This window comes from Barbus barbus, assembly GCF_936440315.1.
Source record: "Barbus barbus genome assembly, chromosome: 7".
Lineage (NCBI taxonomy): Eukaryota > Metazoa > Chordata > Actinopteri > Cypriniformes > Cyprinidae > Barbus > Barbus barbus.
Window position 1 is genome coordinate 6,288,965 of NC_136735.1, and position 23,599 is coordinate 6,312,563.

General features: G+C 36.0%; 1 protein-coding gene across 1 annotated transcript in view; it reads right to left on the minus strand.

The window, feature by feature from the left end:
• Nucleotides 1-23,599, minus strand: part of tbc1d9 (TBC1 domain family, member 9 (with GRAM domain)) — a 29,432-nt gene that overhangs the window by 4,596 nt on the left and 1,237 nt on the right. Inside the window, exons 2-16 of the mRNA XM_079422127.1 lie at nt 16,845-16,955; nt 13,117-13,235; nt 12,800-13,028; nt 11,423-11,684; nt 10,044-10,251; nt 9,622-9,828; nt 9,324-9,497; nt 7,811-7,961; nt 5,957-6,171; nt 5,762-5,879; nt 4,165-4,450; nt 2,901-3,030; nt 2,703-2,801; nt 2,536-2,604; nt 436-676 (exon numbers count right to left, since the gene is read on the minus strand). Of these exons, the coding sequence (XP_079278253.1) occupies nt 436-676; nt 2,536-2,604; nt 2,703-2,801; nt 2,901-3,030; nt 4,165-4,450; nt 5,762-5,879; nt 5,957-6,171; nt 7,811-7,961; nt 9,324-9,497; nt 9,622-9,828; nt 10,044-10,251; nt 11,423-11,684; nt 12,800-13,028; nt 13,117-13,235; nt 16,845-16,955 (2,619 nt within the window). The remainder of the gene's footprint in view (nt 1-435; nt 677-2,535; nt 2,605-2,702; nt 2,802-2,900; nt 3,031-4,164; nt 4,451-5,761; nt 5,880-5,956; nt 6,172-7,810; nt 7,962-9,323; nt 9,498-9,621; nt 9,829-10,043; nt 10,252-11,422; nt 11,685-12,799; nt 13,029-13,116; nt 13,236-16,844; nt 16,956-23,599) is intronic.

Here is a 23,599-nt window from a genome sequence, read left to right on the forward strand (position 1 = left end):
GTCTGAATTTAAATGTTTTTAAATCATATTCACGTTACATTTTTTTACTCTTGGGTCCTTTTTTTTGGTCATAATATAACTTCTAAACTGTTTTTACTTCCATAACTTGGTTTTATGAAAAGTCACCATAAAATCAAAATCAACTTCCTATTTTTTATGGAATATTGCAGAGTTTGTTATAAATAATTTATCCTTTGTTTTTAAATAATGCATGTTCCCTCATCATCCTCTTTAACCAAAATGACTTTCCCTCCCTGTTGCAACAACATCTCTTCTCTTCTGCAGTGATCCAACAAGACAATCCATTCCAGAAGGACAAAAATGAAATCCCACCCTGCATTTTTCTTATTCCAGAAGCCGTTTTACTTGTATATATCGAAAGAAAAGATGATTGCAACTTCAAAATTGGGATTGGTCATGATAAAGTGCACTCACTGAGGCCGCTGATGAACTCTCTGAAGTTTATGAGCGCGTCTGCGTTGTGGTCCAGCAGACGGAAGACACGCAGGGCCAGGTCGTCGGTGTGACTGCCGCAGGCCCAGGGGAAGAGCAGCACAAACAGCACTTTGAACTGCTCCAGATCGATGCGGTACTGCTCCAGGTACGGCAGGCTCGGGTCGTGACGGCTCATGGGGTTACTGGTGCTGCCCCAGTAACAGCTGGTCAGATGCTCAGCCTGAGGGTCACAAATCATGCACAGGTCATGACACTCATGTTATACAGTCAATGGATATGGAGCCTGTATGTTTAAATGTGGATGGGCGATGGGCAGTGGTCACAACTAATGCGTTTCATCTGTTTTACTGTCAACAGACCACAACAGACTGTATGATTTGAGGAGTAACAGGAATAGGGCTGGATGCGTTTAAAATTGAGGGTTTATTCAAATGATTTAAGTACCACTAAATATGACTGAAATAATTGCAATAAAACGAGAAAAGAAAAAGAATGAAAAAGAATGAAAATCATAGCATTTATAATAATAATACATGTAAAAAGATAGACACCATTAAATATAATAACAATCTCAGTAAAACAAAAAAGAAAATAAAAGTATAAGAATAATTTATAATAATAATAACAATAATAAAATACCAATAAATAGGAAAATCTAAATAAAAACAAAAGATAAAATAGCATAATAATATTTTATATATGTATATATATATGTGAGATATTATTTTAATTCATATTACATTATTTAAACTGAATTTTTAATTATTATCAAATAATAATAATGAAAATAATATATATTTTTTAAATTAACTAATAAAATGGGTTTACTCCAGCTACTTGGCATCATTTGTTGAGAAGTGCTGTTTTCTGTGACTTTTCATTATTGCCATATAGAAAGCATCCTCTGATTAATAACCACTTTTATTCCTTTAAATTAACAAGACATTTGGGACAGAAATGGCTTTGATCCAGATACAAGGAAACCCTCAGAGCACTTGCTGTGTCAATGAGAGCTAATGAATGTCCTGAACAACTGCTTAAGATGAAATATACATGACTCTAATAAAAACTCAACCATCTGCAATATATTAACACACACAATCCATCCATCAGATCCTGCACAGAGGAGTCATTCTCTTAAATCACAGCACACTCCCTGTAAATATGCAATTGGGTGATAGAGACCTGCACTCTGGCGGGAGTACCGCGGGACCCGTGGGACCCAACGCAACAGGGTGCGGCGCGGGACAAATCTTGATGGGCGAGTGCGGGCGGGAAGAGACTTGTGTGTGTATAGGACGCGGGAGAATAAAATTATTCGCGGGACTCCCACAAAATAGAAATTATCTAAACATAAAATGTCTAAAACATATACATTTTTATTTATCTGTTGCACAAAAGCAAAAGGAACAACTAATATTAACATTAAAATGATTAATGTGCGCAAGCTAGGCAGAGTTTCTATTTTTAACACGTGTTTAGGGTTTGGCAGTGTAGCCAATCACAGACTCAGCTGTTGATTTCTGGAACGCAATGGCCAATCAGAGGTGATTAAGTTAGAATCTACTCACCGCAGTGCTGAAATTGTGTGCTCACGGATCGAAGTGTAGACATTGTGAAAGGTTCATTGTGCATATGTGCATTGTGTTATAACAGAGCTTTATGAGATCGCGATGAACTGAGCTTTTAGTGATAAAGGAAGCTCGCATTCTGCCATGCCAAAACATGCACGCAGCAGCCCATGCTTGCTTTTCTGTTAAAAATAACAGTGGTTTGTGAATGTTGATGCTTAGCCTAAATAACAAATATTTTATCGGATGCGTTTATGCTGGGATGTTGTGGAGCTGAGGAGATGTTACAGAACCATTTCATGTAAATTTCTTCGATGTACTGGAAAAAAAAAAATAGATTACATTTATGCGGGCTTTTGCAGGCGGGAGTGGGACAAAACATGAATGTCGCGGATGGGAGCGGGACCAGATAAGATATATTTCTGCGGGAGCGGGCGGGCGCGGGACTGAAAAATCCGTCCCACGCAGGTCTCTATTGGGTGATTCATGACCTCATCTTGGGACTGACCTTAAAGAGTGTATAAAGCTCCTCCAGCTCATCAATGCTGAAGGGCGTCTCCGTCACGATGGTCCGCACCTGCAAAACCAGAGGATGAGGCAAACATATTAAACTCTCAGATCCTCTGACTGAGTGCTAATCCTACACTAGTGTCAGTACGGAGAGTGTCTGATTACCACATTGCGTTTGGTGGTGTCCTCAATGGTCTGGATCACTCTCAGCCTCTGTTTGAAACGCATCTGCTCAATCACATCCGCCCGGATGTAGCCGAACTTCTGCAGATCACAGTGAACATCAGCAAACATGCAACACCACACACACAACACGTGAAAACACTTTATGATATACAAGTTGAGAACTGGAGATGAACCGACCTCATAGGAGCTGCGCACCAGTTTGAAGATGTCCACCTCAGGATGAGGCTCCCCGTTATCCGTCAGGAGAGAGTGAAGATGAGGGATTGGAGGAAGAGTGCTGTCCTTATTGGTCACGCTGTCCAGATACCTACAACACACATACACAAGCACACACACTCGTGTGAGTCAGCAAAACAAAGAAAATCAGCACTATCGTCACTGTTTCACACATAGACACTGCTATTCCATATATACTGTAGTATACTATAAATACATACATATACACTTTGTAGTACACCATATACAGAAATACTACAGAACAGTCTCTTTGTAGTACACTATATACACAAATACTACAGAACAGTCTCTTTGTAGTACACTATATACTACAGTATAGTCCCTATGTAGTACACTACATACACACATACTACAGAATAGTCCCTTTCTAGTAAACTATATACACATATTACAGTATAGTCACTTTGTAGTACACTATATATTACCGTATAGTCCCTATGTAGTACACTACACACAAATATACTACAGAATAGCCCCTTTGTAGTACACTATATACATACACCATAAAGTATGCTACACACAATAAGTTCAGATGATACTGTAAACTCTTATTTAGTGTGCAACATATAATCATTTTGCGGTTCACACATTTTGCCTATAGATGGTGAGTACTCAATGCGCAGTATACTAGAAACACTAAATTTCCAGTGCACTCTATGTAGTATGCAGCATATTTTCACTTTTCAGCACACAGCATTAGCAAACTGTTCTTACAGAGTTCATATACTCAATTTGTAGTATGCTATATACACAATATTCAGGATTCTGTACAGTCATATAATCAATCACACAACTGCATACAATCACACAACAAACTTTGTTTACTTAATACATAGTAGAATACAAACTTAATTTGCAGTGCACTGTGTACTCTGTAGTATGTCGCATAAAACCACTTTGTAGTACACAAAAAACAACTATATACTCACTTTATAGTATGTTACATCCAATACATTTGCATTATACTGTATACTAGGATGCTACATATAATCACCTCGCAACATAAACATTAACTGCTTACAGACTATATACTCACTATGTAGTATGCAACATTCACTAAATTCGCAGTATGGTATATACTATTCAGCATATGACTTTGCAGAACAGTACATACTGTATGCAGAATGCTATGCATACTTTCTAGGCAACATACTACAACATACTCATTATGAAGTATACCACACTTAGTATGCGGATCTCCTACCTGCCCAGGATGGTCATGGCTTCTCCGTCATCTTTGCAGCTCAGCAGCTGATGGATGTTAGCGTCGAGCACCGACAGCGCTAGCTGGAAGATGACCTTGATGCCCTCGTAGAAGAAGCAGTCGACCACCACCACGGCGCTCTCAAAGGGCATGACGGACAGAAAGAGCGTGAGGAACCAGGACAGAGAGATGGTGGAGATGACGCCCAGCGCCTGCATGCAGTCGTACAGCTGAGGAACGTAGACATGAGCCAGTTCCTCGAACACACCCTGGTCCACCAAAGCACCTGAGATACACACAAAACACCCTCAGTGCTCACAGATCTTCCTGGATGTGTGTCATAGGGCGATATGAAAATGGTTTTATTTTCCCCCCAAATTTACAATTAATTGAAATCACAAAAATGTACAATTTAAAGAAAAAAAAAATTGCTAGGGATGTATAAAATACTGAGATTTTAAAATCTCAAACTGAAATCTCAAAATCAAATTTTTCTCAAATTCTGTTTTCCATTTTAAATTTTCTAGATTATTTTTAAATGGTTGAACTAAATCAAAACTTTGACAATTTAATAATTTATTATGTATTTTACCATTAATAGGGCCCTATGAATTTTTTTTTATTTTTCCCAAATTCCGCATTTTCCACTTAAATTTTTCTGGATACCATTTTAACAGTTTAATTACATTTTATTAAAACGCATGTATAATCAATTCAACTAATTTATTTGACAAAAAATTGTGCTACATAATTTTTTTTCCCAAACATCCTGTTTTCATTTTTTTCTGGATTCATGATTTAATTTAAATTTATTATCCAAAATAGTTGTAATCAATTGTAGGCATAAAATATTAACAATTTAATTAATCGTTTAAAATGTAATTCTTTTCATTTTTGGCAAATAAAGTGCTGCACAACAGAGGATTACTATTAAAATTAAAACATGTAAGACATGCAAGAAAGGATTTGTTTAACTTCCTTAAAAAGAGTTATTAAAGTATTATTATTTTTACTTCGAGAACTACATTCTACACAATAACACTTGCGAAACAAAATTCTTTCACTGGGTCATGGTGAGCCCAATTTTATTTAATTTTATATTATTATATTTTGTAATATATTTATGCCTCAATTTCATCAATTTAATTAATAAAAATCTGCTCATACTTTTTATTTAATTTTTAATTTTATAATTTTTTTTATTTTATTATTAATTAATTAAATTTTATTTTGTAATATATTTATGTCCATTAAGACCTTTGAGTTTATGAATTGGTGAAATACTGGTGGAGACTCTCTGAGCAGCTCTGGAGATGCATTTGCATTTATTTCCTTAAGACAACAGACACTGAAAACACTGTAAGCGTTACGTGCACCTAAGTAAGTGTGCAGCAGATGAAACTACTCCACTCATTCACACAGATACATGCAGATCGTGCAGATTTAATATTACCCAGCAGTCTTTTGTGGTTTAATGTTCACCAGTACTAGTCCATGTGGTCATTTGATTCATTGTACACTGCTACTTTTCATTTATGCATCCAAAATCTGGAGGATAGCTAATGCATTTGAGAAGCTGGACGATGCAGGAGCTCACCTACGACTCTGGTGTTGTAGTAGTCGGGAAGCATGCGCTCACATAAGGCCACCAGCAGCCAGAAAGCCTCTTCCTCTTTAGCGTACAGCAGCAGGACGGAGGTCACGATGTTCATGGCCTGTGGAAGACGAAAGACCGGGATTATCGCCGAGCTGTGGGTGCATTTATTGCAGAAGGTGTTGTTGTGCGTCATACCTGGCAGTAGCCGATGTTGGGGTTGCGGAAGGCGTATGCAGTGAGGACTCGACGCAGAGCAGCGATGCCCATCTCATTCTGAAAGGCTGGATGCTCTGGAAGAGAGCGGTGCAGGTCTCTCTCGATCTCCTCGGTGGCCAGATTATATTTTCCCATCGACTTCTCCACCAGATCCTCATAATAACCAGGATGAGTGGCCATCTCATTAATCGCCCCTGTACACACCAATATGCAAAATTAAACAACAAAACAATTAAACAACTTGCCGGTGTCCCAGCCCGGTGGAGTCGCACGGTAGAGTTGTATACATACATATGTATTTAAACGTTTCAATTTGACATTTGACAAAAAAATCTTGTATAGTGATATTAAAAACTGGGCAGGTCCAGTAATTTCATTTTATATATATATATATATATATATATATATATATATATATATATATATATATATATATATATATATATATATATATATATATATATATATATATATATATATATATATATATATATATAATGTGTCACTCGTCATCACCAAAACTACTGCTGAAATGATGCACTGAAAATACAATGTACATTTGATTGCATCTTGCAACTTACAACCTGCTCATGGTTTCTGCATTACATTAGATACATTTAACTGAACTGTATAAGCTGATAATTAAAGCACATAACAAGCTATTGGAAACTTATAAAGCTTCAGTGTAGTGAGCAGCTTGGGTAAGGTAACTCAATGGAGTAGTTTAACATTAGCTGAGCTACTTTAAATCATAAGAAGCTTGTAGCTTGCCAAGTTTCAAAGTAACTTCAATCCTGTGATTTCATCACGTTGTAATGTTGCTAATGCAGAAAACAGTGAAGGAAAACAAGGCAGCTATTTGTTTACTACCACAGAAGTGTGCCTGTGCAGTCATGTGTTTCAGTTTGTGCACTGGCCTATACAGCTTTGAAGTGTGCATGTGTAACTCTTCTAAATAAGGCGCTCATATCTAACAAACAGGAAGCAGTGCTTTAGACAAACAGGTATGTGCACTGAACCACAAAACAACCACATAACAAAACAGGTGCATGCACACGTAAAACAGATTAAAAACCTTTCAACATGTCCAGGTTCTTGTTCCTGAATGCTAATGTCTAGTGCAGTGGCTGGATTTGCTTCAGGATCCAGATTTTACATGGAACATTAAGTGCTGATAATTGTTTCTTGCATAAAAGTACAATAAAATATGTATTATTGTTTTATTCTTTTATTATTTAAAAATAATTATAAAATATATATATATAAATTTTTTTTCTTTTTTTTTTATTATTATTATTTTTTGGACAATAATTGGCTGCATAAAACACATCATGCTCCACGCAAACCACATTTAATGTAATCTGGGACATATTTTCTTTTTACTTTGCCTGTTTTCCTAAAATAATGTTCTTAGAATCAAACAAAATGTATTATTGTTTTATTTTCATTATTTAAAAATACAACTATTATTTTTACAGACAAAAATATTTATATTTTTATTTATTTAGTTAGACAATAATTGGCTGCATAAAAACATCACGCTCCATGCAACTCATATTTATTGTAGTCTGGATCATATTTTCTTTTACCGCATATTTTGCAGAAAGAGGTTAACACAATTTATTCATCTCGGCATCCATCCAATCTTGCTTCAACCAAATGACAGATAAATCTGTAGAAACTAATTGGCCACAAGCTCTTTGCTGTCAACAAGACAAGATATCAGTAGACAGAAGGTGACGAGATTATCAGGTTAGTTATTTCTTGCTTGAATCCAGTCTTGTTGTTGTTCTCCCTGCTGTCTGTGACCCAGTTGTGGGACGCATGACTCACCAGAAAACAGGAGCCAGAGCTCTCCTCTCATGTTCTCCGGGATGCCCTGCAGCACCAGCTCTTTGGTCTTCTCCGTGCGGTACATGCACACTCCCTGGCCGTATTCTGTGAAGTGATTCTTCCAGGCCTGCTCCTTCAGAAACTCTTTAGCCTGAAACATGAGTATAAAGAGAGCGACTCATCTGCTGCCCTGACTTCAACTTCACAAGTGCTGATGTAGGAGACTCTGACTTTGAAAATAAGCGCTGGCAAAGAAGCGAAGCCAGCGAACCGTGAACTTTCTATTCTCAAATTTAAAATGTGGTGCATTTAATGCATATAAAAGCTTTAGATTAGACAATCTTGTGTGCAAAATCCCCCCAGAAATGACTAGAACACTATTCTGAATGCAAAACGCATTGCTCTTACGCACTGATATTGTGTGACTAAATTAACATAGTCTAGTAGACTATGTTGTGTATTAACATAGTAAGCAGGTTTTCAGGTCATTTGTTGCAGGGTCAGCAAAGAGAACGAGCTGTATATGTTCTTCTCATCAGTTGCACTTCCTGTGTGTGTCTTACTAAACTATCTGCTTTAACCACAACAAACAATAACCTACATCTGATTCAGGCTTTGAACTCTGACTGGACGAGGTGCATTCAAATGCTGATAAACACACACCTGTGACCGGACCAGGGTTATTATCGTAAATAAAATCTAAAACCTTTGTTTTGTTACTTCAAATAAAATACAAATAATAAATGAAATAATGAATGAAAATATAAAATATTTTATAAATAATATTTAATTTAACATTTGTACATTTTTATAAACTTTAATTATATATTATTGTGTATATTATTACATATTAATATTTAAAAATTAATATTTTGTATGTATATTATATTTTTTTATAAAATAAAATATGTAAAAATTACATTTATTTTATTTCAGCAAGTTGCCAAGGCATCGTTTTTTTCACAGACATTTAAAAAATAAAATAAAAAATACAACAAAATTACTAAAATCAAAACAAAACATAAAAATAAAATGTAATTTAAAATATTAACAAAAACTATATAGTACATTAGTACAATAGTACATTAATGATAATAAAAATACTAAAATAACATTGAACCAAGATGCTGTGTTGTTTGTAAACTGCCAATAATTAAGCTCAAGAAATATGTAACCTCACATAAGATTTGTTTACTCTGACAATTAATATTAATTTATAAACACAAATATAACTATTGGTGTCTACCTGTTGTTTTATAAAAGCAACAAGCCACTCAAGGTCATGTATGGCAGTGAGTTTTTTCAGGGGGAAAGGCAGCTCTTAATCATGGTAAAATCACTATAACGCACAGCCTCTTACAGTATTTGGCAGGACACATTTCTATCTTATTAATCCTGTTGATTTGTGAACTGAATGTACATCAGTTCCTGTCCTTCTCCTTCAGTTCTCTCAGTACACATTGATAAAAACACGATGCTGTGGTGTTTGTCAGCAGGCATGAGGGTGCTGTACCAGTTTGGGGTTGAACTCCTCGGGGGACCGCCGGCGGTACATGGTCATCAGGGCTTGTGTGGCAGTGGGAACCCGGTTATCATTGAGATTGAACTGTCTGTCACTGTCTCCCTCAGAGCTGAGAGCGCTGCGCTGGGGACTACAGGACAACACACTGCCCTGCTGAGAGTACACCTGTGCACAGCACCGCAGAAGAGATACATGTTCAAAAAAATCATTTAGACATATATCAGTGTTTATAAAAAAAAATTATATTAGTAATAAATACAAATAGAATAATAAACAGAGTTGTTCTCACCTCGTCGTCTGAGCTGCTGAGGCTGCCCGTGATTTCCCGCTCAAAGTAGATTTTGGAGGTGGTCTGCTGCAGGAAGTCCGAGATCCTCTGCACCAGGAAGTCCCGGTCTTTGAGGTTGGCAAAGAGGAAGGTCATTTTGTTTTTGGTGCTGATTGACAAGGGGCTGGGAAGGACGTTACAGCTATCGGCTTTCTCAACGATGGTCACCTAGTGAAGAGAGAGAGGGACAGGATGCAAAATGAACTCACAACCCATTTTACTTCCATGAAGTGTAATAATGAAAAATGCTGCAGGAACTAACTGGATTGTGAAAGATGGTGGAGAATGCAGGATAAATGCTTATGCATATTCAAGTTTTGAAAAAAAACCCCTAAAATCTTATTAAATTGACTGTTTTATGTGGAGCGGCTGGTGTGACGCACCTCTCTGAGCGGGATGATCAGACTGCAGACAGTCTCCTCTTTACTGGTGAAGCAGATGTAATTAGTGGAGACGAACATCTGTCCAAGGATGTGCATCTTGTTGAAGGGGGTCCATAGCGTGCAGTCCGTGTGACCGTCCAGTTTCTCATCTTTCGGCAGGCGGAAAAGCGCCCGGTATCGCTCGCTTTTAGCCCTGGCGTCCAAATCCCTGAAGTTACAAAAACAAATGTAATACCGAAAAAGGCTGCTATAAGTTTCCCAAACTCCTTCTAAATGCATATAGCAAACTAAACTCCACAATATTGTAACTTTACTATAAAATTTATTGAGCTGTTCTGCCCGTCAGAGCATTCTCACATAATCCTCTTAGTTTGCACAGACGGTGTTCGGAGCGCTCTGAAGGAAAACCAGATTTGCTCCTTTCAATTTTACACAGCTGCCAGATGACTGTTCGCTCCAAAATATAATCCTTCACTTTTTTGTATCTCAGCTTCCCATTTTCCAAGACAATCACTATTATTTAATAAATTCGATAAGCAGCAGTTCTGTGACTGATCTGTAACTGAAAAATACTCAGTATTGTTCACTTGTTTTACAGTACAAATATCTAAACTTTCTGAAAGCAGGATACATTTACTTGAGAAGCAAAATTACTGAAAGGTATTAAGTCTTAAGTGAGTTTAAACCTAGAAAAACAATCTTTAAATGGGGTTTGAAAAATAAACAGTTCTTATCTCATTGGCACATATTTATTATTATATCTTTATATTTACTTATTATTATATACTTCATATCTTAATTTAGCTTCTTAAGTAAATGTGTCTTGATTTAATATTTAAATAAAATAAAAATACAAATATAACAAATAAAAATGACAAAAATACTAGTTTAGAAAATAATTTTCACATCACAATATGAATTTCATTTAATTTAAATTTATTAATTAATTTACATCTATTTTGAATTTTTAATTATTTCACAGTAACCGTATATATCACTATAATTATTACAATTCTAATATTTTTTTTAAGAAATTCAACGCCAGCTTTTATGTATTACATAATAAATTAGTAATGTCTATTTTTGTTAATCTAGTATAAACTCTACACAAAGTAAAAGTACTTCGCCAGGTGCTCATTTAACAAACTAGATTTAACAAGTAAATCAATATTTAAATAAGTTTCCTCGTTTAAATAAAGTAATCAGTGCAAAAACAGCAGTATATACACACACACACTTATATAAATCAATATTAAGATGAATATTTCTTTGTAACTTTGTAAATGTCTGGTGTTTAATTCACCTCCTAACACCAGTTTTCTAGTATCACTTGATCTTGATTGATCTACTTTATCCTCATGAGTGTTGCTGTCACAGACCTTTTGAGGGCTGACACTTTCTTGGGCGACTTCTTCTTGAGTTTGGGCAGAGAGCGGTCCTGCTCGAAGCCCTTGTTGTCCAGCAGCTGTCTCATGGCTATGTTGGCGAGCTGCTCCATGAGTTTGAAGGTCTCGTTGATGTTGAGGAAGACGGAGAAGACGTGCTCACTGCAGCGTGTGCTGACACACACCATGTCCGGCAGCAGCAGCGTGGCGTTCTTCTCCAGCTGAGTCACGTCAGCCCAGCGGATCACCAGCTTAGCTGAAACAAACCGCCACACACACACACAGTCAAACGAAGGAAGAGTAAACATTAAGATCTGTTAGGATAGACCCTGGAGCACAAAACCAGTCATAAGTAGCCCGGGTATATTTGCAGGAATAGCCAACAATACACTGTATGGGTCAAAATGATACATTTTTCTTTTATGCCAAAAAATCATTAGGATGTTCCATGAAGATATGTCCTACCGTAAATGTATCAAAACTTAATTTTTGATTAGTAATATACATATTCCATTTGGACAATTTTAAAGGTGATTTTCTCAGTATTTCGATTTTTTTGCACCTCAAGATTTTGCGTTCTCACGTGTTCAGTATCCACAATTTTTTTTATAAAAGTAAAACTACAATGACCAAAGACTCGTTAAGTTCTGCAATTTTAACTAAACCACTGTCAACAGAGCCAATGTGTTTGGGTTGGAATGTTCGGAAGGCTGCTTTGCAGAGGGCAATGCTTATTAAGCGACTTTGAGCCTGTTGTTTATGATCGGCTTGGCTCATAATGCGATCCATTTTATGGAGATAATAAAATAGGCAGGTGCAAGTCATGATTTTTTGGTATGTGGCTTATTTGTAAACATAACACATCTGGATCTTAATTAAAAAATCTGGCAACACTGAGTCAAGACATACATCCTTCCCTGTGATTTCTTGCACCACAACTCTGATATCCATTTAAATACATTATTAACATCTACTTGTTCAGTTCAGTTCTGCACACACTGTGCAGAATTTCTGTAAATGTGGTTGCCATTACCTGCATTTTCTGGGAGTTAATTTGTTTGTAGAATCCATTTGTCTCTTTGGTAAATTACTGAACTGTGTGTGTACAGAACAGAATTAAGCACTAAAAGGTGAACTGACATCTTAGTTTATCTTAGTTTGTGTTCCGAAGATGAACTTACGGGTTTGGAACGACATGAGGGTGAGTAATTAATGACAGAATATTCATTTTTGGGTGAACTAACCCTTTAATTGTAACACTTGCTGACCATTTTATTCAAAACCGTGATTCTTCTATTTTAAAACAAAACATTACATTACAATAGATACAATCAGAAAAAGCGTCCACCCCTGATGCAGTAGTGTACTCACCCTCTTTCCCGAGCAGGTAGGAGTAAAAGCAGAGGTGGTTGATGCTGAGGTACAGCCAGCCCTGCCGCGGCACCTTGCCCTTCCAGTAGCTGCAGGAGTAATAGTTGACCAGCTTCTCCTCCTCCGGCATGACGAAGAGCTTGCGAAACTTAGCGATGGCCTCCTTAAACTTATCCGTGTCGTCATCCTCTCTGATATCATGGCCTTTGTTGTATTCAGCTATAATGCCCTGAACACAAACACACACGTATAAGCGCTATGGCTTATAATGAAGCACCAATTAAATGAATAGCGTGTTTGAAATGCTGATGTGTAACCTGTATTTTGCCCTTGACGAAGGTGGTGATGTCATTTTCGTTCTCGAAGATGGAGAGCGTCTGCAGCAGATTCTGCTCCAGCCATTCCCAGTTCTCCGTGATCTCCTTACGAGAGCTCCCTGCAAGAAACAAAAGCCTCGGCATCGTCAAACAATACTAATCCAGGCGTTTAGGATAATGAATTTCATTTGAAGTCTTTATCTGCAGCGACTTCATTTGCTCAGAACTGAACAGCACATGGGTCCGGTTTCTTGGTTTAATTAGCTCTGTATTAGCACAGCTCTCCTCAGGCAATTAATCAAACACATTACTGGCAAGCCAAATGATTCATTAAGAGCGTTCTGTGACGAGTGCCCCGCAATTAGGTAAAGATGGAAATACACAATTTAAAATAAAAAAAATAACTATCCACGCTCCATGTGCCATTTTAACAAAACTCACAAAAACATTTAATATTAAATGTTAAATTCATATTAATACAATATATATATATATATATATATATAAAAGCTTAAAATAAAATAAAAATATTAATACAATTTTAAAATAATTAAACTTTCTAATTATATAATTTTATATTTATAATATGTGCACGTGTATATATTATAATAACATTAAATTAATTTAGCTGTTCATAATGTCTGAAAACCAACGCACAATTTTAACTGAATATTTATTACATTATTTATTTATTTAAACATTCACTTTTATAATGTCTGACAACCAAAAATATTTCAATAGTAAACAAAAATAATATTTATATTAAATAGTAAATTTATTATTAATATTATAATTTTATATTTATAACATAGGCATTTTTTATATTGTTATAGTTAGATATAAATGTAATACTAAACGTTTATTACATTACTTATATATTTATACATTTATTTAGTTTTATTTATTTATTTTACAACTGATATATTTATACATTTACACTGTAAATGTACACTGTACATGAAGTCTAGGATTACTTCTAGAAAATTAATTTTCAATAAAAAAGTCCCTATGTGCAGTCATGCTAAATCCTTTCACAGAACATATGCACATCAGAGCAGGTTTCTTAAATAAAGAGATTTACCAAATGGCTAGCAGCTAGCAAAGTTACAGCTTGTGAAATATGACCCAGCATTTGCAGTTGCCTGTAAACCAGATTAGCTCAGAAACAGAGCACTCTCCGCTCATCTGGGAAACCAGCGCTCTCTTTTGGCTTCACACATAATGTTCTGGGCTGGGGCTGGACGCTCTTACAGTAAATACTGTGGGACGACCATTCAAATCTTACTGATGTACTGATCTTGTATTCAACTTCATGTTGTGTCATCCGTTAATAACATGTTGTTTTTTTTTAATGTCTGCCCGTTTTCAGCTCTGTATTTTCACTCTCAATATGTCTCCACATACTGCTTGAAATAGTTTTTTTTTTTCATTTTATTACTGAATACGTATTTGTCTTTTTAAAGTAATGTTTATTTGAAAAAAAGTATTATTTATTTACAATTATTAATTTGCAATAATATTTAAATCTGTTTATTTTTTTTATTTATGATTAAAAGTTCATTTTTACAATATTAAAATAAATTAGTGAAATATTTTAGAGGCCTAATATCAAATTCACTTGTGTAGTGGTATTGAAATTAGCATCAAAAATCATGAAATTTCTTTAGCATTGCTACTGCCTACAAAATTTTGACAAAACTACTAGTTTCTTGGTGTAAATAACATTAAATCACTCATACACAAATACAGCTACCATTTTTATAGCACTATTTACTTAACTGAAAAAATAATGAAGGCTACTTGCTTGTTTTAATGTATTATTTATTTATAATTATATAATTTGCAGCTGTATGTGTAAATAACATACATAATATGTGCAAATAACGTAAATCACTCTAGCACAAATATATCTACCACGTCAATAATTGTATAGTAGAAACTATACTGATTTCATTTTATTTTGTTTTTTAAAGCAATATTTACTTAACTTAAAAGATACTGAAGGCTATGTCACAAACAGCGGAGGAAACAACAGGATGATTTATTGACAGGCAAAGCAGATCGTGAGGAGAGTGATGAGCAGGTGAGTATCTTTATGCTTAGCCCAATTCCGAATGTCTTGGTGAGAACTGATATCTGTCTCGTTCACAGGGGTGTGGAGACCGTGAGCTCAGGAGAGCTAGATTCAACGCTGGATAAACTGGGATCCTGGAATCTACGCTGGAATCATGGGAAAGTCTATAAGATAAGTGAACACAGGTAAGTGCATACAGAGTCAGGTTACTGTTCGAGACCGGATGATGAGTGTCAGAGAGAGAGTGGTGTTTATAGGAGTGCTGATGAGGGACTGCAGGTGTGGGTGATTAGAGCTGTTGACGGCAGTGACTGTGACTCTCAGACTGTATCCGAAATCGCCCCCTATACCCTCAAATAGTGCACTATTTAAGGGGATAGCCATTTTAAGTGGTGTTCGAAACCATAGTGGATGTTCTCGAGTGCACTCATTCAATCCCACAATGCACCGCAAAAACGAGTGTACAAGCGATGTACACTCAACGGCTAGAGAATCCCCAGAATGCACTGCGAGAGTCGCGCGCCGAGTGAATTCCCGCGTCTCACCAGAAGATGGCGCCCACAGCTGAATCATCCATCCATTAATTTTAGAAGCGCTCGTCCACGGCGTAATACAACACAGGTACAAAACACTATTAGGGTTTATACATAATTTCCGTGACTGAGTTCTAGATAAATCCTTCAATCTTACTATTGGAGCTGCCCGTACCAAATTATTATTTAACAGGAAGCAAACTATGCAAAAGCGGCAGTCCTTCCGGTGCACTTAGTGTCCGAATTCACTCACTCGTTTTCATTCACTCCTTCAAGTGAACTATATGAGTGGACTAATGTAGGGAATAGTGAATGAGGGTATAGGGGGCGATTTCGGATACAGCCTCTGACAGGCTACTTGCCATTGTTTTAATGTATTACTTGTTTAGAATTATTAATTTGCAGTAATATTTAAACAAATGTATTTGTATTTAGATTTATAAGGTAAAATATAAACTAAAAATATAAAATGAATTAAAAAAAATTAAGTTAAAAATTAAATTAAATTCAAGTAATAGTCCACTACTAAAAATAATGTTACAATAACAATAGTTGTGAAACTGGAACTGAAAATCTTTACTGAAAATTTTACTGAGAAATTTTACTGGTGTTGCTATAACAACAAACATTTTGGTACTGTGACAACTGATTCCATGTTTCTTCACACGCAATAGGCGTAATGCAGACCTAACAAAATACAAATACATCGACCGTAGTAAAAGTGGTATAACACAATCAATTGGTTTCAGTGTGAAGTGTCCTGCTGCCTAACATCTGTGTTACTCTGAGCAGAGCCGCTCTCCTCATAAGTGCTCTTAACTGCACATTAACCACACTGCCCTGCACCAGAAGACTAGTCCTGCACAAATACCGATTCCTAACAAACGCCATCTGTGCTAAAACATCGATTCCTCGTCTAAACTGAAGTTTAAAAGCAGAGACAGTGAGTGAACATCATGTTCAGCCAGGCAGCGTTTGAAAGAAAAGTGGAGATTGATTTCTGACTTCAGCTTGCACTTTAGAGGCACTAGAGCATGAGGTAATGCTTTGGCAGCAAGCGGCCATCAGGGAGCAGAGTACTCCAGAACGGGAGGCGGCGGGGGTCAGAGGCAGTATGTTACCGTGGGCGATGGTCCAGTAAACCAGGGAATCGGGGGTCTGGTAGAGGATCCTGTACGGGGCCACACGGGCGCTCGAGTCCAGGACCACGTCAAGAGTACCAACCAGCAGACCTGTGAGAAAACAGACCACACACACTCAGAATGACCGCTGCATATCAGTAGCAGAAGACTGACTTAGAAAACAAAGTCCACACAGAATTCATGCTTTTCAAAAACATTTGAACATTTTAGCTTAGGTTTTATTTCATGGAGATATTTATTTGTTTGATTTATTAAATGGTTTCAGTTTTAGTTTAATATTCGGGAACATTTCCAGAGTTGTTTGTAAAATATGATGTTTCCTAACCTGACCACATCATTAGACTCGTGTTGTGATCCTTGTCTTGGGACTTGCAAACATCAGAGTGTTAAGAAAGAGATGATTTAATATCACACCTGATTTTTTAAGCTTTAGCAACAAAAATGCTATTAGAGTCAGTCATTTCAATGAATCAGTTCAAAATGTTTGTTTCAATGAAGTGATTCATTTTAGTTTTGCGTCTTTTCAGTCTTTAATCGTAATCTATGGCTGTTTGGTCAAAATGATGGTTCCTTTGATCGAATAATAATAATTAATTATCATCATTATAATCATCAATCTTTTAAGCCAATTCAAAGCAAACAAACCAAAAACATATTATTTTTTAATATACTTTATTTATTTAATGATGCTATTCAAAAGTGTGGGTTAACTTTGATTTTCTAAAGAATTTAATATTTTTATTCATCAAGAATGGTTTAAATTGATCAAAATTGACAGTAAACATTTATAACGTTACAAAAGCTTCTATATCAAATAAATGCCGTTCTTTCTATTCATCAAAGAATCTTGAAAAACTTATGTTTCCACAAAAAAAAAAAAAAAAAAGCAGCATCACAACTGTTTTCAACATTTATGATAATAATACATTTTTCCTGAGCAGCAATCAGTATATTAGAATGATTTCTGAAGGATCATGTGATGCTGAAGACTGCAGTAATGATGCTGAAAATTCAGCTTTGATCACAGGAATAAATTACATTTTAACATATATTCAAATAGAAAATAGTTAATCTTAAATTGTAATAATATTTCACAATATTACAGTTTTTACTGTATTTTTGATCAAATAAATGCAGCTTTGGTGAGCAGAAGCAACTTCTTCCAAAAACATTTTAAAAATCTTACCAACCCCAAACCTTTGAACGGCAGTGTGTGTGTATATACTATATAAATATCTTCAAAAGGCCGAAGCATACTGACATACAGCCTCAAAAGGTGTAGTTTAGCTCTAACTAGGTGTAGATAAGGTCAGTAGCACTAAAACAACAACCAACCAAAAACGCATCAGTCCTCAAAGGCTGCTGCTTGTAAACCTCCTGGGCGAACGCTGTTAGCGGCTTTGAAGAATCTACCTGAGGAGCGTTAGCACTACCGCAGGCGAGAATGTGCCAGCAGACACCTGCAAAACCTGCAGATCAGAGGAGGAGCTATTCAACTCCAGCATTCTCACAAAACCTACAACACGGTTTCACAATCCAGTGAAGATCAGGCAGGTTCAGCCAGTTTTAACGTGCACAAGCAAAAATGCCAATATGATTTGAAACCATTTATTTCATTTGGAATAACTGATCAATCATGCACAATAAGACCAGGGATGTGCATTAGGAAAGTAAACACCCACGTGGCCGTTTTCGACACCACAGATTTTGCCAAATTTGAATGTGTGAATCAGGATCCTCCAAAGAAATCTGGCTTTTCTGCTGGAGGTCGTATGTGCACTGACACCCCCCTCCCGAACACATGACTTTTCCTTCCTGCTTTCATATGCTCGGATGAGCCACGGTTTCCTTGGTTGCGAAACAAGAGAGCAGAGATTTGAGAGTACTGTAAGGATCACATGATCTATTCAGCAGCAGAGCCCTGTGTTGAGAGCTGTTTAAGAGCAAAAACATTCAGTTCATTCTTTAATAAACCCTTTCCACTTCCAGTATTTCGAGTTCCTTTGACAGGCAGGACAAAACAACTGCCTTCTTCTGTCAAATACTTTACATGTTTCATGACATAGTTCCTCTTTTTATACTGATGTATTTTCAGAAAAAATGAAAATATTTGTAAAAAGTATTTTATTATATATACATTTGATTTATTTATTGTATTATTGATATAATTTAATATGACTGATAGAAATTATTTTACAAACACGTTCAATTATATTAATTGAGTTTCCTCTGCAATAAATATTAAATATTCTATTCTTGGATCATGAATATTAATTAAGCTGCATGACTGGACAATATCAAAAGGTTTCCAAGCAACGCCTGCCAGAATTGATATTCACACACTTTATGGCTCAAATTCACACTGTTATACAGTAGCAACACTTTATATTTTCTATTAGGGTGCAATCACACTAGATTGCCATCGAGAAAAATCACTTCACACTCCACAATGAATACGAGCAACAGGATATGAAATCATACTCTAGGGTTTTTGTTTTTAACAAATAATGAATTAAAAATAAATAAAAAAGGTAATGTGTTCAAATATACCATCTATTGCAAACAGCATTTACGTTTGCTGTTATTGTTAACTAATGTGTAACGGAGGTCATCTTGCCCCAAAATATAACAAAGGTTAAACGCACAAAAAAAAAAAAAAAAACACTATCTGAAGCGGGAATCGAACCCCGATCACACGCGTGATGACGCAGAGTCCTAACCGCAAGACCACGTCTCGTTGACGAATAGAGTTGCACTCAGTCTGTATTCGACTCAGACCGAAAGCCAAGCTGGCAGCACGGGTGGCTAAGAGTGACTCGGGAATATTAGCGGCGGCAGCCGGTCTTGGCTCCTTTGATAGGAGTATGGTTCGAACCTCCAGTTCAATCCCAGATGTTAAAAAGAGGCATTCACTGGCCAAGAGAAATGCCCTTTAGCAACAGGCTAAACAGGTAGCACCACCTCCTCTCCACAATCCGCACACTCCGAAAACGACGCATTCACCCGCAAGGACTGCCTCCAAAAAGTACGTAACTGGTCAGACCAACTTCTTTTCCGGTCTCTAAACCTCACACTATATAGACATAGACTCCTCCTCTTAATTAGTGCTGCTTCCAATCCAGATATAATCTCATTTGGAAGGCGGTGATAGAAAAAAATGAAAATAAACAAAGGGGCAGTATAGAAAATATCTGTAATGCCACAAATGTTTTTGTTAATTGAAATAAAGCCAAAAATATAAATATTAGATGAAAAACTTAAGCTACTAACTGAAATAAGTTGGAAGTTAAACTACTAAAATTTCTAAAACTAAAATTACAAGTTAAAGGTAACTATAAATAAAAAAACTACTAAAAATGACATAAAAAGTTAGAAATTACTCCAATTAAAATAAAAACTGAGAATATATATATATAAAAAAAACAATTCAAGATATTAATAAAATACTATAATAGCATATAAATAATATTTAAATAACACTGGACGTTTGTATTCTTTGTGTTGAGGTCAATCTGTAATGTTTAGATCCTCTTTTGGTCAAACTGCTCAGTTTGCACTACACAATGCCTTCTATTTTTTAAAATATGAAACAATAAGTAACAATAATTGTTTCAATAGTAGTATTCTACATTGATGTCACAAGACCTCTTTGTGAACATGAATTCAGCAAGTGGCATCCTGTTGTCGTATTTATAAAAAAAAAAAAAAAAAATCTGCATTTTGACCATTTGCAGGTGAAAGGTCCAGTCAGGCGCACTGCATTATGGGAGACACTACACAGTGTGCACTACGGTACACTGTACATTTTGCCCACTGTAGTAGGGAGTGCTACACTACCTTTTACAGATATGCTTGTGTTTCTCTGTTGGCATATATGTGAATCCTGGGAACACAATCAGTCCCATGATTCTTGTTAGGATGCTTGGATAAGGAGTTGTGGGAGGAACAGTTCATTGTTGTCTTTTCTCATTCTATATATAGAATGTTCTGTTCTCAATTGAGTTCATATCCGCTCTGACAAAAACAGCCTTACCAGCACATGGACAAAATCGATATTCTCCTGAACAGCATCTACCTGATACAACTGTATTGAATGGCATAAAAACACAAAGGAGCTGTTGACTTCACCCGTATTTAGCCTCAGAAAAGACAATGGGCTCCTTCTGGGTGCATGCAGACCACTGGGCCTTTGGATAATAGATGAAAATTAGAGATCAATCAATATTGATATATTTTTTATAACCGATAATTTGCATGTTTATATGCCCGATAACCGATATGCAGATATTGTTTTACTTCCATCATGCACTCATTCAAGCCTGTTTTATTTTCAACTTATGTAAAGTAACATCTCTGGGACATGATTTGACAGATTACTCAACTCTATTTCGTAGCGCCAAGCTTAAACTACAGATCAAGCATTTATGTAACGCACCTCATTTGCACATTACAGGCAGTTATGTTAAATAAAGTTTAGTAATTAAAACAAAGTAAGTTGGTTTACATTTGAACAGGTTCGTAACGGTGGTCTTGCGTGCAATTCTCAATTTATCGGTGGATTCGATATTCGATTCGGAAAAATGCATAAATATCAGGGAAAATATTGGTTAAACCGATTATCGGTCAATCGGTTGCAACTGTTCTGGGCGTCTTAATGACAAAATTGGATTAAAGTATGTTTATGTTGGTTTAAAAATGCACTACTTACAGTAAAAGGTTTCCATATGCTTAAAGGTTGCTCTTTCCTAGCTCATGGCAATTGTTTAAAGCATTTATCAATTAAGCATCAACTTTGTATCAAATGTTTCTCATAAAACGCCTCAAAAACAGACACAAATAAGTCGGCTGTAGAGAACAGATCTATAAAAATAATACAGAGAATATAGCTCAATAAATTTCCTGGAATAATCTGATGGAAAATGCTTAAGACCAATGGTAAATCTGAGCACCATTTGAAACAATGTAGAAACACATGAGGGATTCCTTGATTCTTTTTCTCAGGATAGAATTTAGCCACAGAAAAGACATTTGGGCTACAACTGGATGCATGTAAACCCCCAAGCCTTTAGATAATGGACAAAAACAGCTGTTCTGGATGCCTTAATTAACTAATTGGAATAAAGTTAGTTTATGTTGGTTTAAATTTGCACTACCTACAATCTGATTGCTCAAAAGGTGCTCTTTCACAGCTCACAAAATTTAGTTTTAAGTATTTATTATTTAAGCATCAACTTTGTCTTAAATATTTCTCATAAAATGCCTTAAAAATACACAAATGAGTTGAATGTTGAGCATAGAGCTATACAAACAAATAATACATAGATTATAGCTCAATAAATTTCTTGTAAGAATTTGATGAGAAATGCTTGAGTTCCTATGGAGAGCATTGAGCACAGTTTGAGACAATGTCAAATTCTGGTAGGATTCAGGTAATAATACCCAAACAAAAGTCTCTGTTCAAAAGCATTTGTTCTCAATGAGAAACAAGTGATACATTAATGAGATCTTAGCGAGATCTCGTGTAATTTTTTTGTTCTCATGGGTAAATAAATGGAAAAATTGGATGAGCCTAGAGTATTTACACATATAAAGAATAAAAAAAAAAGGAAAATATTTCAAAAACCATATAGGCTAATCATTATGCACAACTCCATCGTATTTGTCTATTCCACTTTTCTTCTGTTAAAAATTCATGTCTGAATAAAAATTGTACAAGATATTTGGTCAGTTTGACGTATGTAAACATATACATTGCTTGTTTCCTAGTACTTCTGGCCGAACGCCGGCTACCCAAGACTCTGTGGGTCAGTCTGCTGGGCCGTGCCAGGCTCAATGACTCTCACTGGCACACAGCTCGCACATTTATGTAACAATGACATCATCTTCCCTCGCTAGTAAACGCTTTGTGTCTGTCTTTTCTCACTGACAGACACAAAGAGGTAGACGCACAAATGCCGGCAACGTTTTGGCTCTAACAACATCGATCTCTGCTATTCACTCCGAGTTATATCCGTAAACACATTATTTTTTGAACACATTACTCCCTTCAAGGCTCCAGCACGATATCTGTCAATCAGCGATAAAGAGGTGAATGCCACACATACAGCACCTGTTCAGCTATGAATACAGGTCAGCTCACCAGGTGAGGTCAGTAAAGCATATTTCACAACACCAAACCAGGTCAGCTTCCTGTCCTGAGGCATTGAGAATAAACTGAACCTTACTGAGCCTGTTTGGTCACTAATATCTTACTAGAAGGACTTTTATATTGGGTTATTGGATGCATATATCAGCCAGACCGAATAATCGGACAATATGTGACAATGGACCACAAGAGTCATAAGTCATAAGTAGCACGGGTATATTTGTAGCAATAGCCAACAATACACTGTATGGGTCAAAATTATCGATTTTTCTTTTATGCCAAAAATCATTAGGATATCAAGTATAGATCCTACTGTAAATATCTCAAAACTTCATTTTTGATTATTAATATGCATTGCTACGGACTTCGTTTGGACAACTTTAAAGGCGATTTTCTCAATATTTTAAATTTTTTTGCACCCTCAGATTCCAGATTTTCAAATAGTTGTATCTCAGTCAAATATTGTCCGATCCTAACAAACCAAACATCAATGGAAAGCTTATTTATTCAGCTTATTTAATTATTGTTTAAAATGGACCCTTATGACTGGTTTTGTGGTCCAGGGTCACATATTTGGACATTTTCATGT